Source organism: Chelmon rostratus, chromosome 11, assembly GCF_017976325.1.
Source record: "Chelmon rostratus isolate fCheRos1 chromosome 11, fCheRos1.pri, whole genome shotgun sequence".
In the NCBI taxonomy this organism is placed as follows: Eukaryota; Metazoa; Chordata; class Actinopteri; order Chaetodontiformes; family Chaetodontidae; genus Chelmon; species Chelmon rostratus.
The window spans coordinates 17,788,532-17,808,594 of NC_055668.1; the positions used below are offsets into that span (position 1 = coordinate 17,788,532).

At 41.6% G+C, this 20,063-nt stretch overlaps 1 protein-coding gene across 1 annotated transcript; it reads left to right on the forward strand.

Moving 5' to 3' along the window:
• The first annotated feature begins 666 nt into the window (after positions 1-666).
• Positions 667-17,076, forward strand: LOC121613776 (coiled-coil domain-containing protein 6-like). Its single transcript, XM_041947401.1, has 9 exons — positions 667-982; positions 2,145-2,294; positions 4,230-4,358; positions 4,963-5,066; positions 6,321-6,481; positions 8,775-8,931; positions 10,960-11,060; positions 12,053-12,174; positions 15,477-17,076. The coding sequence occupies exons 1-9, from the start codon at positions 728-730 to the stop codon at positions 15,672-15,674; spliced, it is 1,377 nt and encodes a 458-aa protein (XP_041803335.1). The 5' UTR covers positions 667-727; the 3' UTR covers positions 15,675-17,076.
• The last annotated feature ends 2,987 nt before the right edge of the window (positions 17,077-20,063 follow it).

The following is a 20,063-nucleotide window of genomic DNA, read 5'->3' on the forward strand; positions in this document are numbered from 1 at the left end:
CATGATAAATGACACAATGGAAAAAAAAGCAGTCCCACCAAGTCTCGCATCTCATATCTATTATTTATTTCCATTACATCGCCCACTTAAAGTGGATATTTTATGTGGATGATGATGAGACAATTGTGTAGTTACTGTGGTACTAGTTGCTAATTAAATATTAATATGAATATTAATGGTGCTCTCCGTTTGATTGTGTTTTCCAAGAGGTGGAGCACAGTAAAGAAATGATCTGCCACTTAGCAAAACTTCCCACTTTACCCTTAGGAGGCCATGGAGTCGTGGCAGTCATAGCCCCATGACAAAGAGGATCCATGGGCCCTCTATTGACCCCCTATTTGTGGTACTACTTGTGATTAAATGCAAATGTATTTAATCTAACATGCAAATTTTGAGATTTTTGAGAGCTCCTTTAAAAAACGGGTAGACAACACAGATTATGAGACAGTACATACTTAGTCTTATTATTCAGATCAAAATGTGCTTTTTATAAAGGGGTTGCGCAATGTGCTTGGTTGCAAATCCAGTCTTGCGTGGAGCTAATAAAGATGCATCAAAAGTTCCAGTTTCCTGTGTGGAGGCTGTACTGTGCGGTACTGGAGACATCCTGGTGGTGGCGCCATGCCGACAAGCGTGAGCAAGGTCACACGGTGTACCATTCTGCTGTCTGCGCTCCTCAAACGCTGCAGCTGCCGTCGTCTTCTCTGCTCCACACTGTCGCACAACCATGGCGGACAGCGCAAGCGAGAGCGACACCGACGGAGCGGGGAGCAGCTCGGCCACCCCGATGTCGTCCTCCGCTTCAAATTCGGGAAAGCCGAGCATAGTCATTTCACAGTTTCGGTTGGAGGAACTGACGAACCGCCTGGCCTCGTTACAGCAAGAGAATAAAGTTCTTAAAATTGAGCTTGAGACGTTCAAACTCAAGTGCAAAGCCCTGCAGGAGGAGAATCGGGACCTCCGCAAAGCTAGCGTCACCATTGTGAGTAACGTTAGCTAGCTAACTACCTAGCTCGGTGCTATACCCACGCCACTTATTATATTGTATTTGTCAGTAAGTTAGCTATGTGTAGTGTTGTTTGTTTAGTGCTAAATAGTCAATATTAACCTTATTAAGATGTTACATGGGAATGTTACCCTTCTTTAACCACAACACTCTGCTGTTTTGCTGGCTCTACTGACAGAAGCTAGTTGGGTATGTTGTTCATTTAGCCAGCGGGCTAACGTTTGCTAGGTAGCCGAGCAGCGATATCCTCCTACTTTGCTTTGTTTTGCTTTGCGTTGCTAATCTTGGCTAACGTTAGCTCAACGGCTAACGTAACGTTAAAGGGCGTAAAAAATAGGTGGGCACCTCACGATGCAAGTTACCGGACTGCTGTTAGCTGTCTGGTCAGCTGACTACTCACTGCTCGCCACGTTATGTCCAACGAGGGTACGGTAGCTGAGTGAAAATAAATAGCCCAGAAGCAGAACTGGCATGGGCATATGCGTCATATGTCTCCATGCTCGGTTTATCAGCATCAGCTTCATAAAAATGTGTAACCGATCTGTCGGGTAGATGGGAAGTATGTAGGCCAAACTTAGCGAGCTAGCTAAATGCCGGACTCATATGTTGGCAAGTCAGCCACAATGCACCCTGTCCACCCTCTGTAAATGTGTGAAGCTTAACTAGCTGTTTGGTTTCTGTTGCTACTCTCATTGTTCTTTAACAATTGACAAATACTCCCAGCTTGCAAAACAGAATTTAGCGTTGAGGTCAGTGAAGAATGAGGATGGAGAATTTGAGATTGGTGCTAACAAGGACAGACGTATCATCACACTGTAATGCTAGCTGTTGTAGCTGTCCCAACACATTTCCTTAGTGCCCCCATGTTTCACTCTTCCCCTCGCTGCAAGTCACTCGTTACTGCAATATCTCTTGAGTCATTAGGGAGAATTCTGCTTCCTCTTTGGCTGGCAGACTTCACTGCAGCAGATTTTTGTTGATTGATGCTTGTGTCTGCAGTATGCCTGCATGTGCCGTCGGTCATTACAGTTTAGTCAGGATAAATGTGTACACCCAATAGTTTCATGTGCCAGATGTAAGAGTCGCCTTCACTGATGCTTGCCTCTGCCATCGTCTCCTGTTTGATTTTGTCTTGCAGCAAGCGAGAGCAGAACAGGAGGAAGAATTTATCAGCAACACCTTGTTCAAGAAGATACAGGCCCTCCAGAAGGAGAAGGAGACCTTGGCGGTCAACTATGAGAAGGAGGAGGAATTTCTCACCAATGAACTGTCAAGGAAACTCATGCAAGTGAGTGATGGGACCAAGATAGGAAAATGCCTCTTTTAACTCACTAGTTGAAGTTTTTCATACTAGACACAATGGAGCCTGTCATCAGTTTGAACTTTCACCTTTTCTGATGACTTATCATATGGATGACAGAGATGTTTTCTTAATGCTCAATTATGCAAAGATTTTGGCTGCTGTATTGTTGCGCGTATTCAGCTTGAGCTCACTGGGTGTGTGTCAGTACACACACATACACACAAACACAACCCCGTTTATGAGTGCACAGAAGCTAGTGCATTATCATCAACTGTATTGGTACTCGCCTGAAGCCTGGAACGGCTCAAGATGATTTCACTGTGGCTGCTAGCTACTCTAAATGACTCTCAAATTACTCTCATCCCGTCTGTCGGTTACTTGGTTCAGTCTGTTTTCCACATCTTATTTTCCCAACTGCAGAGTGCACAGCACGCGCATGCACGCTCTCACACTTTCAATGGCTAGCTGTAGGCTTACTAATGGTTTGTTGATGTGTAAAGAAGTGGGAAACTGGAAGGCACACATGCAAATGCCTCAGCAGACCCTGCTTAAGGTCATACAGATGGACTTGTTTGGGCTTTTGTTATCTTGCCTTGTCAGTTAACATGAAACAGACCTGCGTCTGTCTCTGCCTGTGGACTTGGTGCTGATAAATGGCCCATGGTGTATGTATGCATGCATGTGTTATACTCTTGTGATGATGGAGGGATAATTGGGGAAATGTGGTCATTTATTTTACAGGGTGTGTAAATGCTCCTGTGCAGAAGCACTTTTGTAAACAACTTTGTCTGACCTACGTTTTCCCCGCCATTACTTTTGATGATGGACTTTTTACGCAAGTCCTCAAAACTCGAGTAGCCAAATGATTCTAGAGTGTCAGCAGTTGTACTATGAATGCCCCTCCTTTCAGCTTATTTTATGACCTGTACGCTGTCAGTTTGGAAATGTAATTTAGAGAGGTAGCCGATAAAACATTTCAAACCTTGACCTAATTGTTATTATAAATACAAGAGACAAGGGAAAAAATTGTCGCATAGTTTCCATTATGCACAGTATGTACACCCATAACAACGTTGCCACTGTTCTGGTGTTGTTACAGTCTCTGCTTGAAGGACAGAAGAACCCAAGTGGGATAAAATGTCTCTGCAAAGTGCCCATAGGCTGAAAATTGACAGATCTATTTTCACACAGACTCAGGCATACTTGCCACTCACCACATAGTACAGTTGGGTGGAGGCTTGTTAAATGCTGGTAATTGTATTGGCTAAAGGGAGGCACATTATCAAAACAATTCCTAAAATTGTTAGTGCGTTAATTAGAAGAAAAATTGCTGCACTGGGTGTGGCAAAACTTGGCTGCCTTTTCTTTCAGGGCACCACAGAGCACTCGACTCTGCATGAATGCAGTCATTGTAAGTTCAAACAAACTGCGTTGTTTTGAGGTGTTCTAGTTATTTCTGTTAGTAGCATAATGGAAATTGTTATTTTTCCATCTTAAGTCTTTTCCTATGAATGAATTTGCATCCCTTCCCTGTAATGAGTAATCACTTATATAATTCATCACACACCATCCCACTTTGGATCAGTGCTGAGCTGCGCCCTTTCTTTGTATTGGTGATCTGCCAAATGTGGTTACTTAGGTTGCCAAATCATTATTTTAAACTGTTAAACTTCTGGGAAGTTTAACCATGAATCCACTAGAATTGTTAACTTCCTGTTTTGCAATACTCTCAGTGTGTAAGCTAAATGATCTGACACCAGTGTGTTTGTTCACTGTGGTCATCAAATAGTTTTTATGTGACTCACTATGAGTCTTGTCTTGTGCTCTCGTCCCTCTCCCTTCTTTCTCATCTCTCTCGCTTCATCTGCCTCCTTTGCTTTTCCCCTGTCCATGCACTACCCCTCCCCTTTTCCATCCTAGCTCCAGCATGAGAAGGCAGAGTTGGAGCAGCACTTGGAGCAGGAGCAGGAGTTCCAGGTTAACAAGCTCATGAAAAAGATCAAGAAGATGGAGAATGAAACCATCTCCAAGCAGCTAACCCTGGAACAGGTATGCTTATTGTGGTAGAGCACGACAATTTCTGCATCCAGGGTTTAACGACATATCCCTGAACTCGTGTGTGCAGTTATTGTAGTAGTGTGACATGCCAACATTTTACCATCCTTATTTCTTCCCACTGAATGTTCGCTGGAAAGAACATTTTGGTCTGTGGCTGGGTTAAACCTGTGTGTGCAGAGCCACTCCATAATTTTTCCATGCTCTGATGACAGGATTTTTCTGTGGATGTGCATCATGCATTCGTCGTTGCTGCTCACTCATGAATGTATGTGTCACGGTGATGCTTGTGTAATGCCACTGTGCATTTTGCCCAGATGGGGTGTAATCAAACGACACGTCTACAGAAAAAGTGACTTGATGTCATTACAATAACTGGGTCATTTTTTTATACATGAGCAATAAATAAATCTCTATAGACTGTTCTGCATCATCGTTCTGTGGCTCTATCACAAACCAGCACAGGGACTGCAGCTTTATGAAAGAGAAGCTTATCTGCACAGAGACCTTGGGCTTGCAGTACAGTGTTTGTGTGCAGTCAACGTCAAGGTTTTTGTATCACTGAACGTCACTCTCTGTTCTTCCTTTTATTCTCCAGTTGAGGCGGGAGAAGATAGACCTTGAGAACACATTAGAGCAGGAACAAGAAGCCCTGGTCAATAGACTGTGGAAACGCATGGACAAACTGGAGGCTGAGAAAAGGTGTGGATGATCTTATTATGTGTTAACCATTTCATAATCTAAATATGATGAACATTTTAGAATCTGCTCCTTGTGAGTCTGGATTCAAGACTTGAATACCATACTTGAACACATGTAAAAGCCGCAAGTCGTATTAACATAAGCTAGAAAGGCTCCTATAGGCTCGTGGCGTCACTGTTGAAATTGCTTTTTGAAAATAAGGAAACATTTCAATCCCAATTTCCTACTGTTCAGGTTGTCATCTTCCAGTTGCTTATTTTGTCTGAGTAACAGTTAAAGTAACAGTAAATTCTTTGAGAGCTTTCAGCCACATCTTGTAGCTTTCATCAGTGACTCATCTGATGATCGGCTGATCTATAAATTGGCTAATAATGTCAGCACTAGTTTTAAGTGACATATTACTAATACTGACATATTATAAACCCTGTTAAATGTGTCATTACTGCACACTGAATGGGGTTTTTTAATACAGATGTCATCTGTTTTGAACATGTAGTTAACGTTTTTTTTTCTTTTTGTTTGGAACGTGGCAAACACACAATAAAACAAATGACAAGCACATTTTGAGGCACCCTTCACCTGTCCTCATAACAGCCACTGGGCTAGAAGTAATATCTTGATAGGGCCCAACAGTAAATCCCCCACATCTGTCTCTGACAGCCACACACAATTACAGGCACACGTAAAATGCCTGCCTGTCATCAAAAACAAGTGACTCAGCCTCACTTATGATGCAGGGTAAAATTGCCAATGATCAACAAACAGTAGCTTTCTGGTTTAGGTTGCACGTTTTCATGGTAATGTTTTTAGAAGAGTGAATAGGCTGAGTAATTACCTCCAGAAGGGCCTGACTACGTATGTAATTTCGCAGTAATTTCCAATCAGAGCCATTTTCAATTTGAAGATGCAGCAAACGAGGAAAGGTTGAAAAGGTTTCTCTTTTTTGAGAATTAAGTACATTGTTTTATATTCAGCCGCCCCAGGCTTGTGATAATTCTGGGGACCTCAAATAGACCCCATCAGACAACAGTTGCTCTTCCAATCGCCAGTCTTTGTTCATGTTGTATAGGCTTTCTTTGCAAGTGGAAAGAGAACAATATGGTATCCATTAACCAATCATAAAATAAGTGTTTTAAATGTTTAGGACTGCTGCGCATTTTTGGTTCAGGCCACAGCTGCCAAGCTTGTCACCATGACCATCATTTCTGTTGATGAGTTCTAGTAACAGTGTGGGTCATTTGTTTTTGCAACTAGAATCCTTCAGGAGAAGTTGGACCAGCCTGTATCAGCTCCTCCCTCCCCAAGAGACGTTTCCATGGAGATAGACTCACCAGAGAACATGATGCGGCATATCCGCTTCCTGAAGAATGAGGTGGAGAGGCTTAAGAAAAGCCTGCGCACCACTGAGCTGCAGCGTAAGTGGCCTCTCAACTTGTCACATGATCCAAGGCAGTGTGGGCTCTGAAGGGGCAGATGCCCTCAATTGTTGATTAAGGATGCGATTGGTAAAACCAATCTTCTGATATGCTATAAGGGGCGAATGCACCCTACACCCAGAGTCGGGTTGTTTTCCACAGACAAGCAAGTAAAGAAAGAAACCAGAAAGAACAAGATACCTTCTTGCCTTGTCTGACACAATTTACATCCTCGTTACCTCCCGCTGGTCACATTACACCTGGTGATACTTCAGGGTATATGAACAAGTGGAGCTGCACAGGGATCAACAACAAGCCTCTGAGAGTCAGTGTTAGTCTTAAACTGCCATTTTCCCTTCTCCCTTTTTTTTTAAAGGGGGGCCCATTACACCTGAGCATTTCAGACAGAGTAAATGTTTTTTTTGTGTGTGTGTGTGTGCATGTTAAAAATCTGTTGAGTTTGTAACATGAGTCGCTAATTTTGCAAGCTGCATCTCGTGTCCATGTGTAGAAAGCTGTGACCTAGAAAAATTAGAGACAGATAATGTGCCACAATTGTGGCACCAAGTACTATAAAATATCATACCCAACCATAAAACATTAAGGGACTGTATCTGTAATTGATTCGTACCTTGAACTGTTGATAATGTCCAATAAAATTCCCAGCCAGTGTGTACTATATATTTCATACATTAACACTTCAGGGAAATGCAGTTGCAGGCAGGTACCATATTTAGAAGTGTCCTTGGTCCATTCATGGACACGTGTGAGGACTGTTCTTGTTGGTGATTTAAAAGAGCACTCCAACATATGATACTCGAAGAGCCACCTTTTAAATGCATAAACCAACCGTATTCGCAATATCTGTTCATAACATCTGCACATACTTACACTTTGTTATTATTTGACAATGTAGCCAGCTTGTAAGATGTTATTCAGGAAGAGACTCTCAATCCTATGATGCTAATTAACCAGCAAATGTTTTCAAAACATTCAGCCCTGTACTTTGTCTTACTATGTGATGATAAGATACTTGGACCATAAATCTGACGAAATGTTCTCTGCGACAGACAGCCAGTTTTATAGAGGCCGTGAGACTTAACATAGAGTTTCATACCTTATTTGAAATAGAGGAAAAAATCTTCCAGAAAGGTGAAACAAATTTATCTAAAAATATAGATGCTATTCAGACTTAAGTTGTTCAGTGAGGTGATGTTGCCTACAGGGGGCGTTATTACTTAGTTTATAATTATAGGAAGCATCGGTGAAAAACAGTTAGACTCACTCAGGGTATGTGAAATGCATCCAGACTCTAGAGCTTGCATCTAACACAATTATCCAGTGACTAAGTAACAGTGAATCAGTATTGCTTATTGGGTTTTATATTGTTGCTTATGACATTGCAATGAAATTATATCATTGACATTTTGTTATTTGTAGATCGCAGGCAGCCATCGCCATTTTTTACAGAGAAGTATGCATATTTTCTTTCTCTTGGATGAACATTTATTTACACAAATTCACAAAAATGAAAGGCAGGGTTATGTTTGATTTGGTCTCTTAAACAACACAATGCAAGCATGTGTGCGATAATGCCAAACCATCCCCCTTCTGCGATCTGTCTTCATGAACATGTCACTGATCCGTCCCACTGGCTTTAGTAAACTCCCAGCTTAACTCTAATTCAGTTTGTCTCTCCAAAACATGATGCCACTCAGTAAGGTGTAAGGATAGAACACAGGCTGGGACTGTGTTTGAAAACAGAGCTTTTCCTGTTTTATGGGTTCTACTGAAGCTCATGGACAAAATAGCAGATGCATCTCATTACACCATCACAACAGTAAATGCAATTTTGTTGAAGTTAATAACAACTATTTGTTGTCCAGACAGTTGTTGATCCAGCTTGATGTGTATTACAGAATGTTATTAATTAGTGATTAGTCTAAATGCATTTCTGGGAGTGTCATTTAACATTATTTTGCCTATGCTTTGCTTTTACCACTAGAGGGAGCTGTCAGTCAAACCTTTTACACACTTTGAGAAGCTGAGTCAATTAGACTTGATGTTGCTTGCTTTCCACTGTGTTTGTAGAGATCAACATTGACCCACTTTAACTGTATTTTTTAAAACTAAATTTTGAAAAGAAAACACTGTACGACACAAACAATCTGTGTTGCACTTGGAGGTCTTTGGAAAGGTTGTTGCTATTATAGTATATTGCGACACAGAGGCCAGGATGTAAGCATGACAGTATCTCAACTGATGTCATTTGTTGTGTGTGTCCTCCTTCCAGACACAGAGAAGCGTGCCCAGTACATAGAGGAGGAGCGACACATGAGGGAGGAGAACATCCGGCTGCAGAGAAAGCTTCAGAGAGAAATGGAGCGCAGGGAGGCCCTGTGCAGACAACTGTCAGAGAGTGAATCCAGTCTGGAGATGGACGATGAGAGGTAGAGGATGGGGACACATGATAGGACAGATTATCAAAAAGGCAACAATCACCTAACAATGCGGTGCATATTTACATATGTCAGCAAATCAAGTCAGATGGATGAGAGAGACTTCATCTCAGGAGTGGTGTGGCTACTGCAGTCTGATGTTGCAGAGTGGCTGGAGAGGTCCTCAGCACACAGAGCTCTTCCTATAGCCAGTTTTTGTATTGGTTTTTTTATTATTATAAGCAAGGTAATGGCATGGTATCCTTGAAGCTTAGACTAAAATAAATGTTTAGTGCTGCCTTGCAGAGATTGCCAAAGAAACCAGTGTCAACTTGGTAAACATCAAAATAATGAACAGTAGCTTAGTTTCATTGATCTGTGATGTCCTTAAGCTACAGAATGCTTCTTTTTCTTTGAATGAAGAGTATATTTGTTCTCTTAAGTGTGATCCTTTTTACTACTACAACTACTACTGGCCGCCATTAGTCTAATAGATCGGTCACCCTATTGGTACTCAGACAACCCCCCAGTCTGTTCTGAAATCAAGACAGGACTTTGAGGTGGTTGTGATGGCTGTGATGTTTATGACATACTGTCATAAAAACACTCCCCCACTATAAGGGTCATCTAGCAAGATTCAGTCTTGTACACGTACACATATAATCATTATCTTTTATATTGACTATTACACAGATGTTACTGATTGTCATCAGTAACAGTATCAGTAGTCTGTATTCTTCATTTTTTTCTGTTAATCCGAGTGTCTTGTGATTTGTAGCATTTAACATGGGTTGAAAACGTTTTTTCCTACCATCCTTTCAATTCTACTAACATCATTATAGGGCCATGCTAAATTATTGAGCACATGTATCACACTAACTTCGACTGCGATGACTGGAACTGCTTCTGTCATCAGATGTCAGCTGGTAGTGATGATGATGCTACTCACAGCTGGTTTTGAGGTTTGGGCAGCTCACTGATTTCATGTTAGCTGTCAGGCAAATCAAGTGGCTCCACATTCAAAGGCGTGGGAACTGGGAAATATTTTGAGTCCCTTTCATTTGCATCTCACGTGTGAAACCAGATACTAATGCCTGAAGGAGTTTTTACACTCAGCAGCATATTCAGATGGCATAGTAAGATTTGTTCTTGCAGAACAGGAAAATGCAGTGTTGTTGTACAGTGGAGAATACAGTGTTACGGTGCACAGTGAATTGTTTTTGCTTTATCCAGTGCTAGCAGCTCCACAGTGGCAGCAAGGCTCTCTTTCACACATTCTCCTTCTGAATGAGGCTTTAGATCCTTAGCTATAAGCTTGCTCACCAGAAAACTTGCCTGCATAACACTGCTCCTTGCTGGGCACCCCAACTCTGCTGAAGAATATTAACTTATCCAACCACATTTATCCCTCATCGAGTTAAGCATGTTTTTGGGCTGTAATGACACATGAGATGACACTTCCCTTTTACGGCAACAAAAACGGCATAATCATTTGTCAGTTTCTCTTGGAAAGTGCGGCCCTCTACTTTTCTAGGTAGTTGCCAAGATGCATGTAATTAATGACACATCATGTAACCACTGTGTGTTGCATGCTGTGTTCAGGGACCACCTGGAAGGATGCAGCATGGTCCTTGAATGAAAAGTTCTGACATTTAAGAAAAGAAACACCTGTATGTAAACACATACCTGCATACACAGGCCCCTGCTTTGGTGACTCTCAGCTGTCAGCTAGATTATCCTTTCCTCAGAGACTTGAAAACTTCACGAGGAGGACAGGATTTAGTGAGGCACTTTTACTTATTTAATGTTTGCCTCACATACAAGTTAGGCTAAATTGAACACTTCTAGACACCAACTTTAAGTAGCCATACAGGAGCTTTTCATGTTGCATCCTAAGGGTTTACAACGAACTTCACTGATGTTGCATATAGCTGTCTTTTTGTTGTTTATCTAGTACATTGAACATATGGATTGGTTGATTGCTATTTTTGGACTACAAACCTACTGAATCTTTATAAAATGCTTTTTTCATGCTCTCAGGTACTTCAATGAGATGTCTGCACAGGGCTTGCGAGCAAGGACTGTGTCCAGCCCCATCCCCTACACCCCCTCCCCCAGCTCCAGCCGACCCATATCACCTGGTATGTACATTTTAGTTGGCTGCTGCCCAGGTAATACAGCAGTCACCCAGGTATACTACGTCAGAGAGAATGGGCCTGCCTGGCAATAAAAGGCACCTTTGATATCAAGCTTGTCTTCTTGATGCCAGAAGACAAGCTTTATCTTTGTGACAAAGCTTGCCATTAAAATCCATTTTATCTTGTGTCAAATCTAGAACAAACAGTCATTGACATTCAAGTCTCTTAAAGGTCAGTGAAGCTATAAATAAAGCTCCAGTTTATATGGCTGTGAAATAGAAAATGATTGCCCTCACTTTCTGTCCAATCAAATCCATTTCATGCTCTCTTCTACGTATAGAAGAGAGCCAGACACATTCTGCAGCCCTTGTTTTTGTTCAGGAGGATCATAAAAAGTCATGGTGCTTGCGTAACAAATGCTTACCCCACAAATTCCTTTTTCTGATTAGAATTTATGGAAGATGGTGATTGTGTAGAACAATTCAGTTTTTTACTGGAGTCAGCTGCTGAATTATTGAACACAAAGCCAAATAAAAACAAAAACATAGTGAAGGTTTTTTTTTATCAGATATGAAAGAAATTCCTTGAAAAAGAAAGGAACAGTGATGTTTATATCACTGCACTTAAGGTGTTTGGCACTGACAGCAGAAGCAGGTTAATTATGAGTGACTGAGCATGTGTCAGAGAGAGAAAGAAAACTAGGATAAATAAACACAATGAGGGAGGATAATGCAGATTAAAAAGTATAGATTTGTGCTGCTGAAAGGCATTTTTAGCATCTAGGCTAAGCATAGAGTCCAAAGTCCAAATACAGTTGAGAAGAATATTGAGCCATTCCACGTCTGCTCAACCTTGCTATGGTATGATTCAGCCAGACATCAGATTACTGCCTTAATGTTTGCACAATAAGTCAGTTAATTAAAATGACTTGGAACGAATGTAAATATAATATGTGCGACCTTCACTCCATGTCTGTCTCCCTGTCTGTGTCACAGGTCTCTCATATGGCAGCCACACAGTTGGCTTCACCCCTCCAGCAACACTGTCCAGAGCTGCCATCTCCCACTACAACACCCCAGCCCTGCACGTCCACGGAAGCTCCTCTCATGCCGTAGCGGTAAGTAGCATCCACACACACACACCACACACCTTAAACAGACAACTGGCAAATTGTAAGGGTTTCAGGATGTCACAGGTTTATTTTCAACTTTTACTTGGATAAGGATTATAGTTGACTGGATTTTGCAACCTAGATCTAATCAGTTTTACTACAGGTATATAATCAACAATAATTTTTATATGATTTTATAATGTTGTAAAATTGTTGGCAAAATTGCTCTCATTTTACCAGCGATGTAAAGCAAAATACTAAAGAGAAATGATAAATAAATTTAATGATACAAAGACAGATTTTAATCATCAGTCAGCCACATTAAGAACAGAGATTTCGGCTCTTTTCCGCCAGTCAGTGTTTTTATTTATTGAGGCCAGCACTAAGTCCTGCACTGTACACCCAATATGGGTGTGAACATTAGCAAACCATAAACCTGCCAAAGAAAACTGGTTTAATCTTGATCTTGACACAGATATTGGTGGTGTTACATCACATATAAAAGCCCACTCTTATATTGATGCTGGGAGAATTTAGAGCACCTCCATAAATGTCCCAAGGTCCACTCTGTAGTTCATTTGTCTCTTCAAGAACACTGTGATAACTGAGTCAACACACCTTATTTGCGTCACATATATTTCTTTATTAACTTTTAAACGCCTCCTCCTAACCAACTCATACTGTTTTAGCTTCACTAACAGTGCTTCGAATTGGGTGTTTTTGATCTCAATCATGTTTTGCCTTGTCTTACCTGTAGATCAGGTAAATGAAAATAGTAGGTTTGGTTTTGGATTTTGAACATTACACGCTTGCGAGCAGTTTGTGTCCCTTTACTCAAATTGCTCAGCGACTCTGTTTTCCACTCCCAGACTCCACCAAAGTGAGGATGAACACCTGTCACCAAGTTAATGAATGGCTGAGCCCCAGCATTGTCATTCCAGTTGTATTGGATAGTTTTGTGCTTGTTTCACACGTGAAGTCCCTCAGGGAATAGGCTGCAGAGCTGTCAGTCAGGTGGCTGTCTGTTGGTTTTAAGTTGCTTTGTTGAATCAATGAATATAAACGAGTGTAGTAGTTGAGTCCACCGCCATTTTGGCACTATCCGAGTCTTCGCTGAAGTCTTACATGCTTACTATCTAGTTTAGGGCAACACCAGTTTTAGCTGACCACTTCAGTCTGGTCAGCATCCTTTTATTCACTTTATAGGAGCTAGTTTTGACACGTTTCACCAAACTCCCCGGCAGTAGCAGTATCCATACAGTTCAGGTTCAAAACATAATGGTATACTTGTGATGGAATTTTCTGTCACTTGACTACACCTAGTGGCGGCCTCAGGGTCATGGTCAGGCAAGGGGTCAAGGGGTCATCTTCAGGCCAGCTCAGGATCCAGGTGAAGGGACAGGTCTGTTTTGCTATGCTGGAGAACAATGCAGCTGTTGGGTTGTTAAGGGAAACTGGTGCCCTTCCAATAGGGAGAGAAGTACTGTTGCTGAGGCAACCAAGGGCATGGGTGATAAACTGTGCTGCCCTCCAGACATGGTGGGACAGACTGTCTCCTGTTATCGGTACGTGTTGATGGCGACCTGAAGACGCTTGCAAAGTGAACTGGGGAACGTGGACGAGCATAGTTCCTTGTTTTAGGTATGGAGAGCCAATCAATTGATCACACATATCCTTATTGCCTGAAGAATGACCATAGCTGGGCAAGAACCAGATGTAGCGCTCTCAGCTAGGATAAAGGACTGATCACAGGAAGCATCCCTCAGAACTGAGGTGGCATCAGGCAGCAGTCACACTGTGCTAATATTCTCTCTGTTCTCCTCGGCCGAGCATTAATAACCTTCCTGCATTGGGGGGGCACAAGTAGACCAAATCCAACATTTTTCTTTCACAATACTTAGATACAGACTGCTGAAATAATTAATTTACTGATCTTTCCTCCTTCTGCTATTGTATACCTATTGCATCCCTCTCTGTTGTTCATTATTAGGATGGTACAGACCACATCTCTCCCACCACCACTCAGCCCACCCAGGAGTTAAAACAGGGAAATGACTCCGTCTGGGAGATCAGAACCTCCGACAGATTAATTTTTCTTTAAAACCCCTTTTTTTCTTTTTCCATTCCTCTGACTGGAATTGCAGCTGTCGTGTCATGACCAACGGGGGAAACATGACTAAGACAAGCAGCCTTGCCGCTCAGTCTTATTTTCCTTCAGTGGTTTGTAACTCTGAACAAGAACACAAATTACTGCCACAATTATCCCTCTTTTACATTCTGTTATTCAAATGTACCTTCTAGCCGTTCTCTGGTTCTCGTCAGCTTTAAGCTGTATCCAGACTCACATTTTAGCGGATGGATATACCAGCATCCACAACATCGACCCTGGATTAACTTGTTGGTGGGTTGACTTTTTAACTGACAGGTCCGTGAAAGTCCGTGGCCTTTTATTTGACGCCCTTTTATCTTCCACTAGTTCCCTTCACGGGTGTGTCCTCTCACCACTTTTCTTTGTGTTGTGCACAAATGAGTGTCATTGTCATTATGAGGGCAGACATATCAAGTTTGCGGATAATTCAGTTATTGTGTCCCTGCTCAGTAATGATGAAACTAACTGTGGTCCAGTGGTGGAAGAATTTAATGACTGGTGTTTTAGACATAAATGTCTAAAACAAAGGAAACGATAATTGACTTTAGGAGGAAGCCTGCTCCCACTCTTCCTGCTTGTATTCATGGGCAAACTGTTTTTCTCAGTACACGTGTCTGGGGACAATAATTACTGAAATGTTAACCTTAAAACCAAAAACTTATCTTTGTGCAAAGGCCCATCATTCCGTGTACTTTTAGCTGGAGCTGAGATGTTTTAATTTCGACACCACCTTTATTAGAATGTTTTACTCTTGTTTCATTGATTCTGTTCTAACCTTTTCTTTTGGGTCACTTACACGTATTTCCAACAAGTTAGAAGGAGTTGTCAGGCTGTGCAGTACAATTTCAGGCACTTACCTCTCCCAGGTGTCCAAGCTCAGAGCCACAAAGAAGGCCCAGCCAGTCCTTGCTGACCCCCGCCACCCTTTGTTCAATGAGTTCAGGTTGCTTCCATCTGGTCACAGATATAATCTGCCCAGATGTAGGACCAATAGATTTAAGACCTCGTTCATCCCTGCTGCTATTGATCTTTTGAATAATATTATGTAATTTTTTTAATTGTTTGTGTGCTGATTGGAGTGATGATTGTAGAATGCTGCCATCCTTTTCCATTATACATGATGAGACACATTTATTTTCTCTCTCTCTCTCTCAAACAGAGGCCCTCCCCAAGAAGAAGCACCAGCCCCGACAAATTCAAACGTCCAACGCCCCCACCCTCCCCCAACACGCACTCAGGGGCCCAGCAGGCTCAGCCTCCACTACCCCCACCAGCTCAGCCCATGGTCCAGTCCATGTCCTCCCCGGCAGCTATGTCGCAGCACGCAGCAGCACAGCAGCCTCCCTCCCAGCCTTAACGCGACACACAGTTTCTGTCTTTGCGCGCGAGCGCACCCACTGAATGCCACGACGCTACCGCAACAGCAGCTTCCATCATTACGAGCGCTGGAAGTCAAGTTTCTTATTCTTTACCAACTCCACAAAAGAAGCAGCTTCAAAAGTTTTCGAGGGGAAAGAAACAAGAAGGCGGCTCACCCTCAACGAAGCTAGCCGCCTGCCAAATCCACACGTGGCGTTACTTAACTACTCTTAAAGGAATGGATGGACTGAAAAATAATCGCTTCTGGGATTTGTAGGCCAATTATCTGTTCCACCTTCTGTCTTGTATATGTTATGTTTTTTTTTTTCTTTGCTTGGGACTTTAGCTGGTTGGAATTGTTGTTGTGGCGCTTCTAAGATAGCACAAACAGCACATACAGTATGTTTCATGGTGGTGTTTTCTGATAGGTTGGATGTTTGGATCAGTGGGTGGATGTATGGCTAGAGAAATTGATGAATTGATAGATGGGTGTGGTCGATTCTTTTCATGCCTATAATGTGACACTCGATTGCAGTAATGTCCTCCACTCCTGCTCCTACCCCCTTTGTCTCTGAAGCAGTGTCAACGATTCACCCCGACCCTGAGCTTTGATTAGGTCAACAGGAGGTGTCATAACAAACTGCTCCGAGTTTCTCCATTATAGGGCATTGATCAAACAGAGCTTGCACCAGTTATTTTTGTTTCTCAACGCAATCAAGGCACTGCTGCTGTTCAGTTAAAATGAAAAGGAAAAAAAGCATCAAGGAGGATGGACACTGGTACATAAACCACAGATAAATGTCGCCTTTTGAGGTGTTTAAAAAATGTAGTCTGAGGTGTAACAACTTAGTCATGTACTCAGTCTCTTCTCTGCTCTTCTCTCTCTCTCTGGTGTATTTCTGAAAGCTTCTATCATCCTTGTGGATATTCCTCATCAGAAAAAGGAAAAAAGATAATGCTCTTTACACTAAATATACATACTGCTAAAACATTCTAAATGAATGGTACTGTTGAACTAAATTTCTATGTATGATTAAAGCTCTTGAGATGACAACTTCTGTTTTTAATTGTCAGTTTCATGCATAGCATATGCTACTCATCTGTAATGTGAGAACTATGAGTTTAACATTGATAGCATTGTAGACTTTCAGAACTGTTGCAAGTAACAATCGGTCTGCTCTTTGTGATCATTTTTTTTTCCTGACAGGAGACTGTGATATGATGCACCCGCTGACTTTGACAGATCCTAGCAGGTGCACTCGTTCAGAATTGCATTGATCTTTTTGTGTATTTAGCTTCACTGGAATGTTTCCTTGTGGAAATCATGACGTCCCACCAAACCGCTACAGTAGTTGATGGAGAATGTTTGTGCCTTAAATAAACGCGCACCATCAAAACTCACACCCTATCTGGGAAAGCAAAAATTTTAATTGTCTTTTGAGAAAGGGATCCCTGCTCAGTACGTTTAGTGATGTGTTGCACTCACACAGACACGACTGATGAGTTGACCCTCCAGCATAATGGGAAGCTCTGCACTTCTCTACATGTCGACACTGGTAATTATTGTTGTCTTGCTTTCATGATTTTAGACCTTGTCTGACTGAAAATAACAGACTGCCATGAAATATGCTAAAGATTTTCAAGCTCCTGTGGGCATGAATTCTGGTTACTTAAGTGATCCACCTGACTCTTCTTCACCAGCAGGTCAAGTTTTCACTACTTCTTCACATTCGTGGTACCCAGACGGTGCATCCTTGTGACTGGTGATCCCCTGACTTTTCCTTTATCGCCAACAGGTTGCCATTTTTTAACAAAGATCTCAACTAATGAATGGATTGCAGAGATATTTGGTACCAACTTTCATGGTCCCCAGAGGATGAATTGTAAATGATCCCCCAGCCTTTCATCTGTAGTACTGTCATCAGGTCAGTTTGCTTTTGTCCAATACTTCTTTTAATACTTAAAAAATAATGACATTTCCATCAGCCTCAACATTGCTTTTTGTTTAGTGCTATTAAGCAAATGTTAGTGTGCTAATTCTCCAAAATAATATGGTAAACAAGGCAAACATAGCCTGCTAAACATCAACATTTTAACATGTTTATGTAACCATTTAGCTGAAGCAACTGCTGTGGCAAGTACAGCACTGATAACCATATTTACCAAGAATTGTGATGCCATCGTTAAAGCTAGATGAGAATGATTCATAACCAAATGATGAAAACTACATAGAGTGCATCTGCACAGCCCCCATGTTTCATGTATTTCTTGTGTATTGATTTTAAGGATGCTGAAGCACAACACGATGACAGCAAATTTCAATTATAAATCATGGGCTAAACAAAATTCTGCTCTTAACCCATGATCATATGTTATGTGGCCTTATAATGACACAACAATTGTTCAAATCAGTGTAGTATTTGTTGGGCTGTTTCAGTCTGTGGAACAATAAACCAGCAGACAGGCGTCGCCATACCTACAGCAGAGGTAAACACTGAAGTATAGGCCTATAATCATTTGTCCTTGGATGTTATCTATTATAACACGTACAGTGTGTGATGAGCCTCTTACACACCACTGCTCCATTGACTCTTGATTCTGTGCCAGTATCTGATCCTCATTCCCTAATCTACATTAGTTTTCAACCGGTTCTAACTGGCTGATGACCCGGGGGAGTGTTCATGTTCCATGAATCAATCATTCCCAGATCATTTCACATTGTAGATGATTGTAAATTGGGTGCAATAACCTGCAGTGGCAGAATAACTGGGCAACGATGACAACCAATGCAACACGTTAGGCTTCCTTTAGGTTTCTACAGGTAACCGTAGCCCATTCACACATACGGCCGGTTCAAACTGACCAGAATCAAAATATACACCCCATCATTAGAGTGACATGAGTATAGCTTTGTCCGAAGACTTGCTGCGAGCTCTGACACTACCAAAGTGTATCCTGTGTTTTTCTACCATGTTGCAGTGCTCTCTCTTGCTGCTGAAGCCAGCAACCTGAACTAATCCAAGCAGGAATCTGGACCGGAGGCTCAGGGTGGTCATGCTGGGTGCTAAAGTGGCCTTTCACCTCTGCAGCTTTATGGAGTGTGATGGCCGAACCAACAGACATTTATCCAGACTGCAGGGTGGCTCTGTGTGTTTACACCTGCCAAGCCTCTTTCGGAAAAGAACAGCGGGCTGTTGCATCTCATGTGTCACAAAGGCGTTCTTAAAAATGTCAAAATATCAGGTCAGCTGACGTAAATCTGCAAAGAAATGTGTTGCATGCGTGTGTTTACTAATGGGCTGTAGATGAGTAGTAGCTCTGCAGCAAGGTCAGAAGTGAGGGATGCCTATGTTTTGTTGGGACTATGATCATAGTAGGATGATTCTTCATATTTGCCTATTGAATTCACATATTGAGGGGTACATTATACATAAACAAAAACCTTGTTCCAGGGCAAAGCAGCCTTACTTGGGTCTCCAGTTTTGATGCAGTTCTTTGGAAGCCATGTTTTGAGGAATATCAAACAGTTTGTTTGTGATCCTCCTGATAATTGAGGAGTACATGCTGATGTTTGTCCAAAGGTTTAAAAACGGTTAATCATTATGTTCCAATTTGATGCTGAAAGCAGACCATCAACATAAAAAGCTTAGCTTCACCAAACAAGTTGTCCTGAGCAAAGAAACAGTGTAATAATTAAGCTTTTGAGCTGGTAACAAGGTTACTTATATGTTGCTTAACCCTAATCGCCACTTTTTAGCATGAGATCTCAGTGTTTATGATTTTTTAAGTCACTAATTGCATACTTTGGAGAAATATGGCCAAAAAACATTATGCTTAGGTATTTTACAAGGGTTACAATTTATGTTTGATGAAGCTTACTATACTTTCAATATATTGTGTCAAATTACACACATATTGCATGCGATCTTCTGTCACATACACAATTAGCGTTAAAGTTATTACGTGTTTATTCATGTTACTGATTTGTGGTAGAGCCAATAAAAGATGGTATCTGCATAAAATTGGTTAATGAAGAAATATTCCATATATTAAGGAATATATGTAAAAATTAGTGTTCCCAAAATGGATCCTTGGGGGACACCATCAACATTTCAATGGCTTCATTTCAAAACATCTGCAACAACAGGTTTCAGTTCTACAAGCCATCTTAAACCAGCCATGCACAACTTATCTAACCAAATGTTTTGATCAGCAGTTTCAAAAACATGAGACGGATCCACAGAGTGGATTCAATGCGTCACTCACAGCAGCAGTTGCAGCCGTTATCATACCTCCAATGAGGTCTTAAACCCTGATAGCTGTGACTGGACATTACTGACCTCGAGGAAGGCATGGGGTTGAGAGTTTATTGGTAAATCTGGGATTG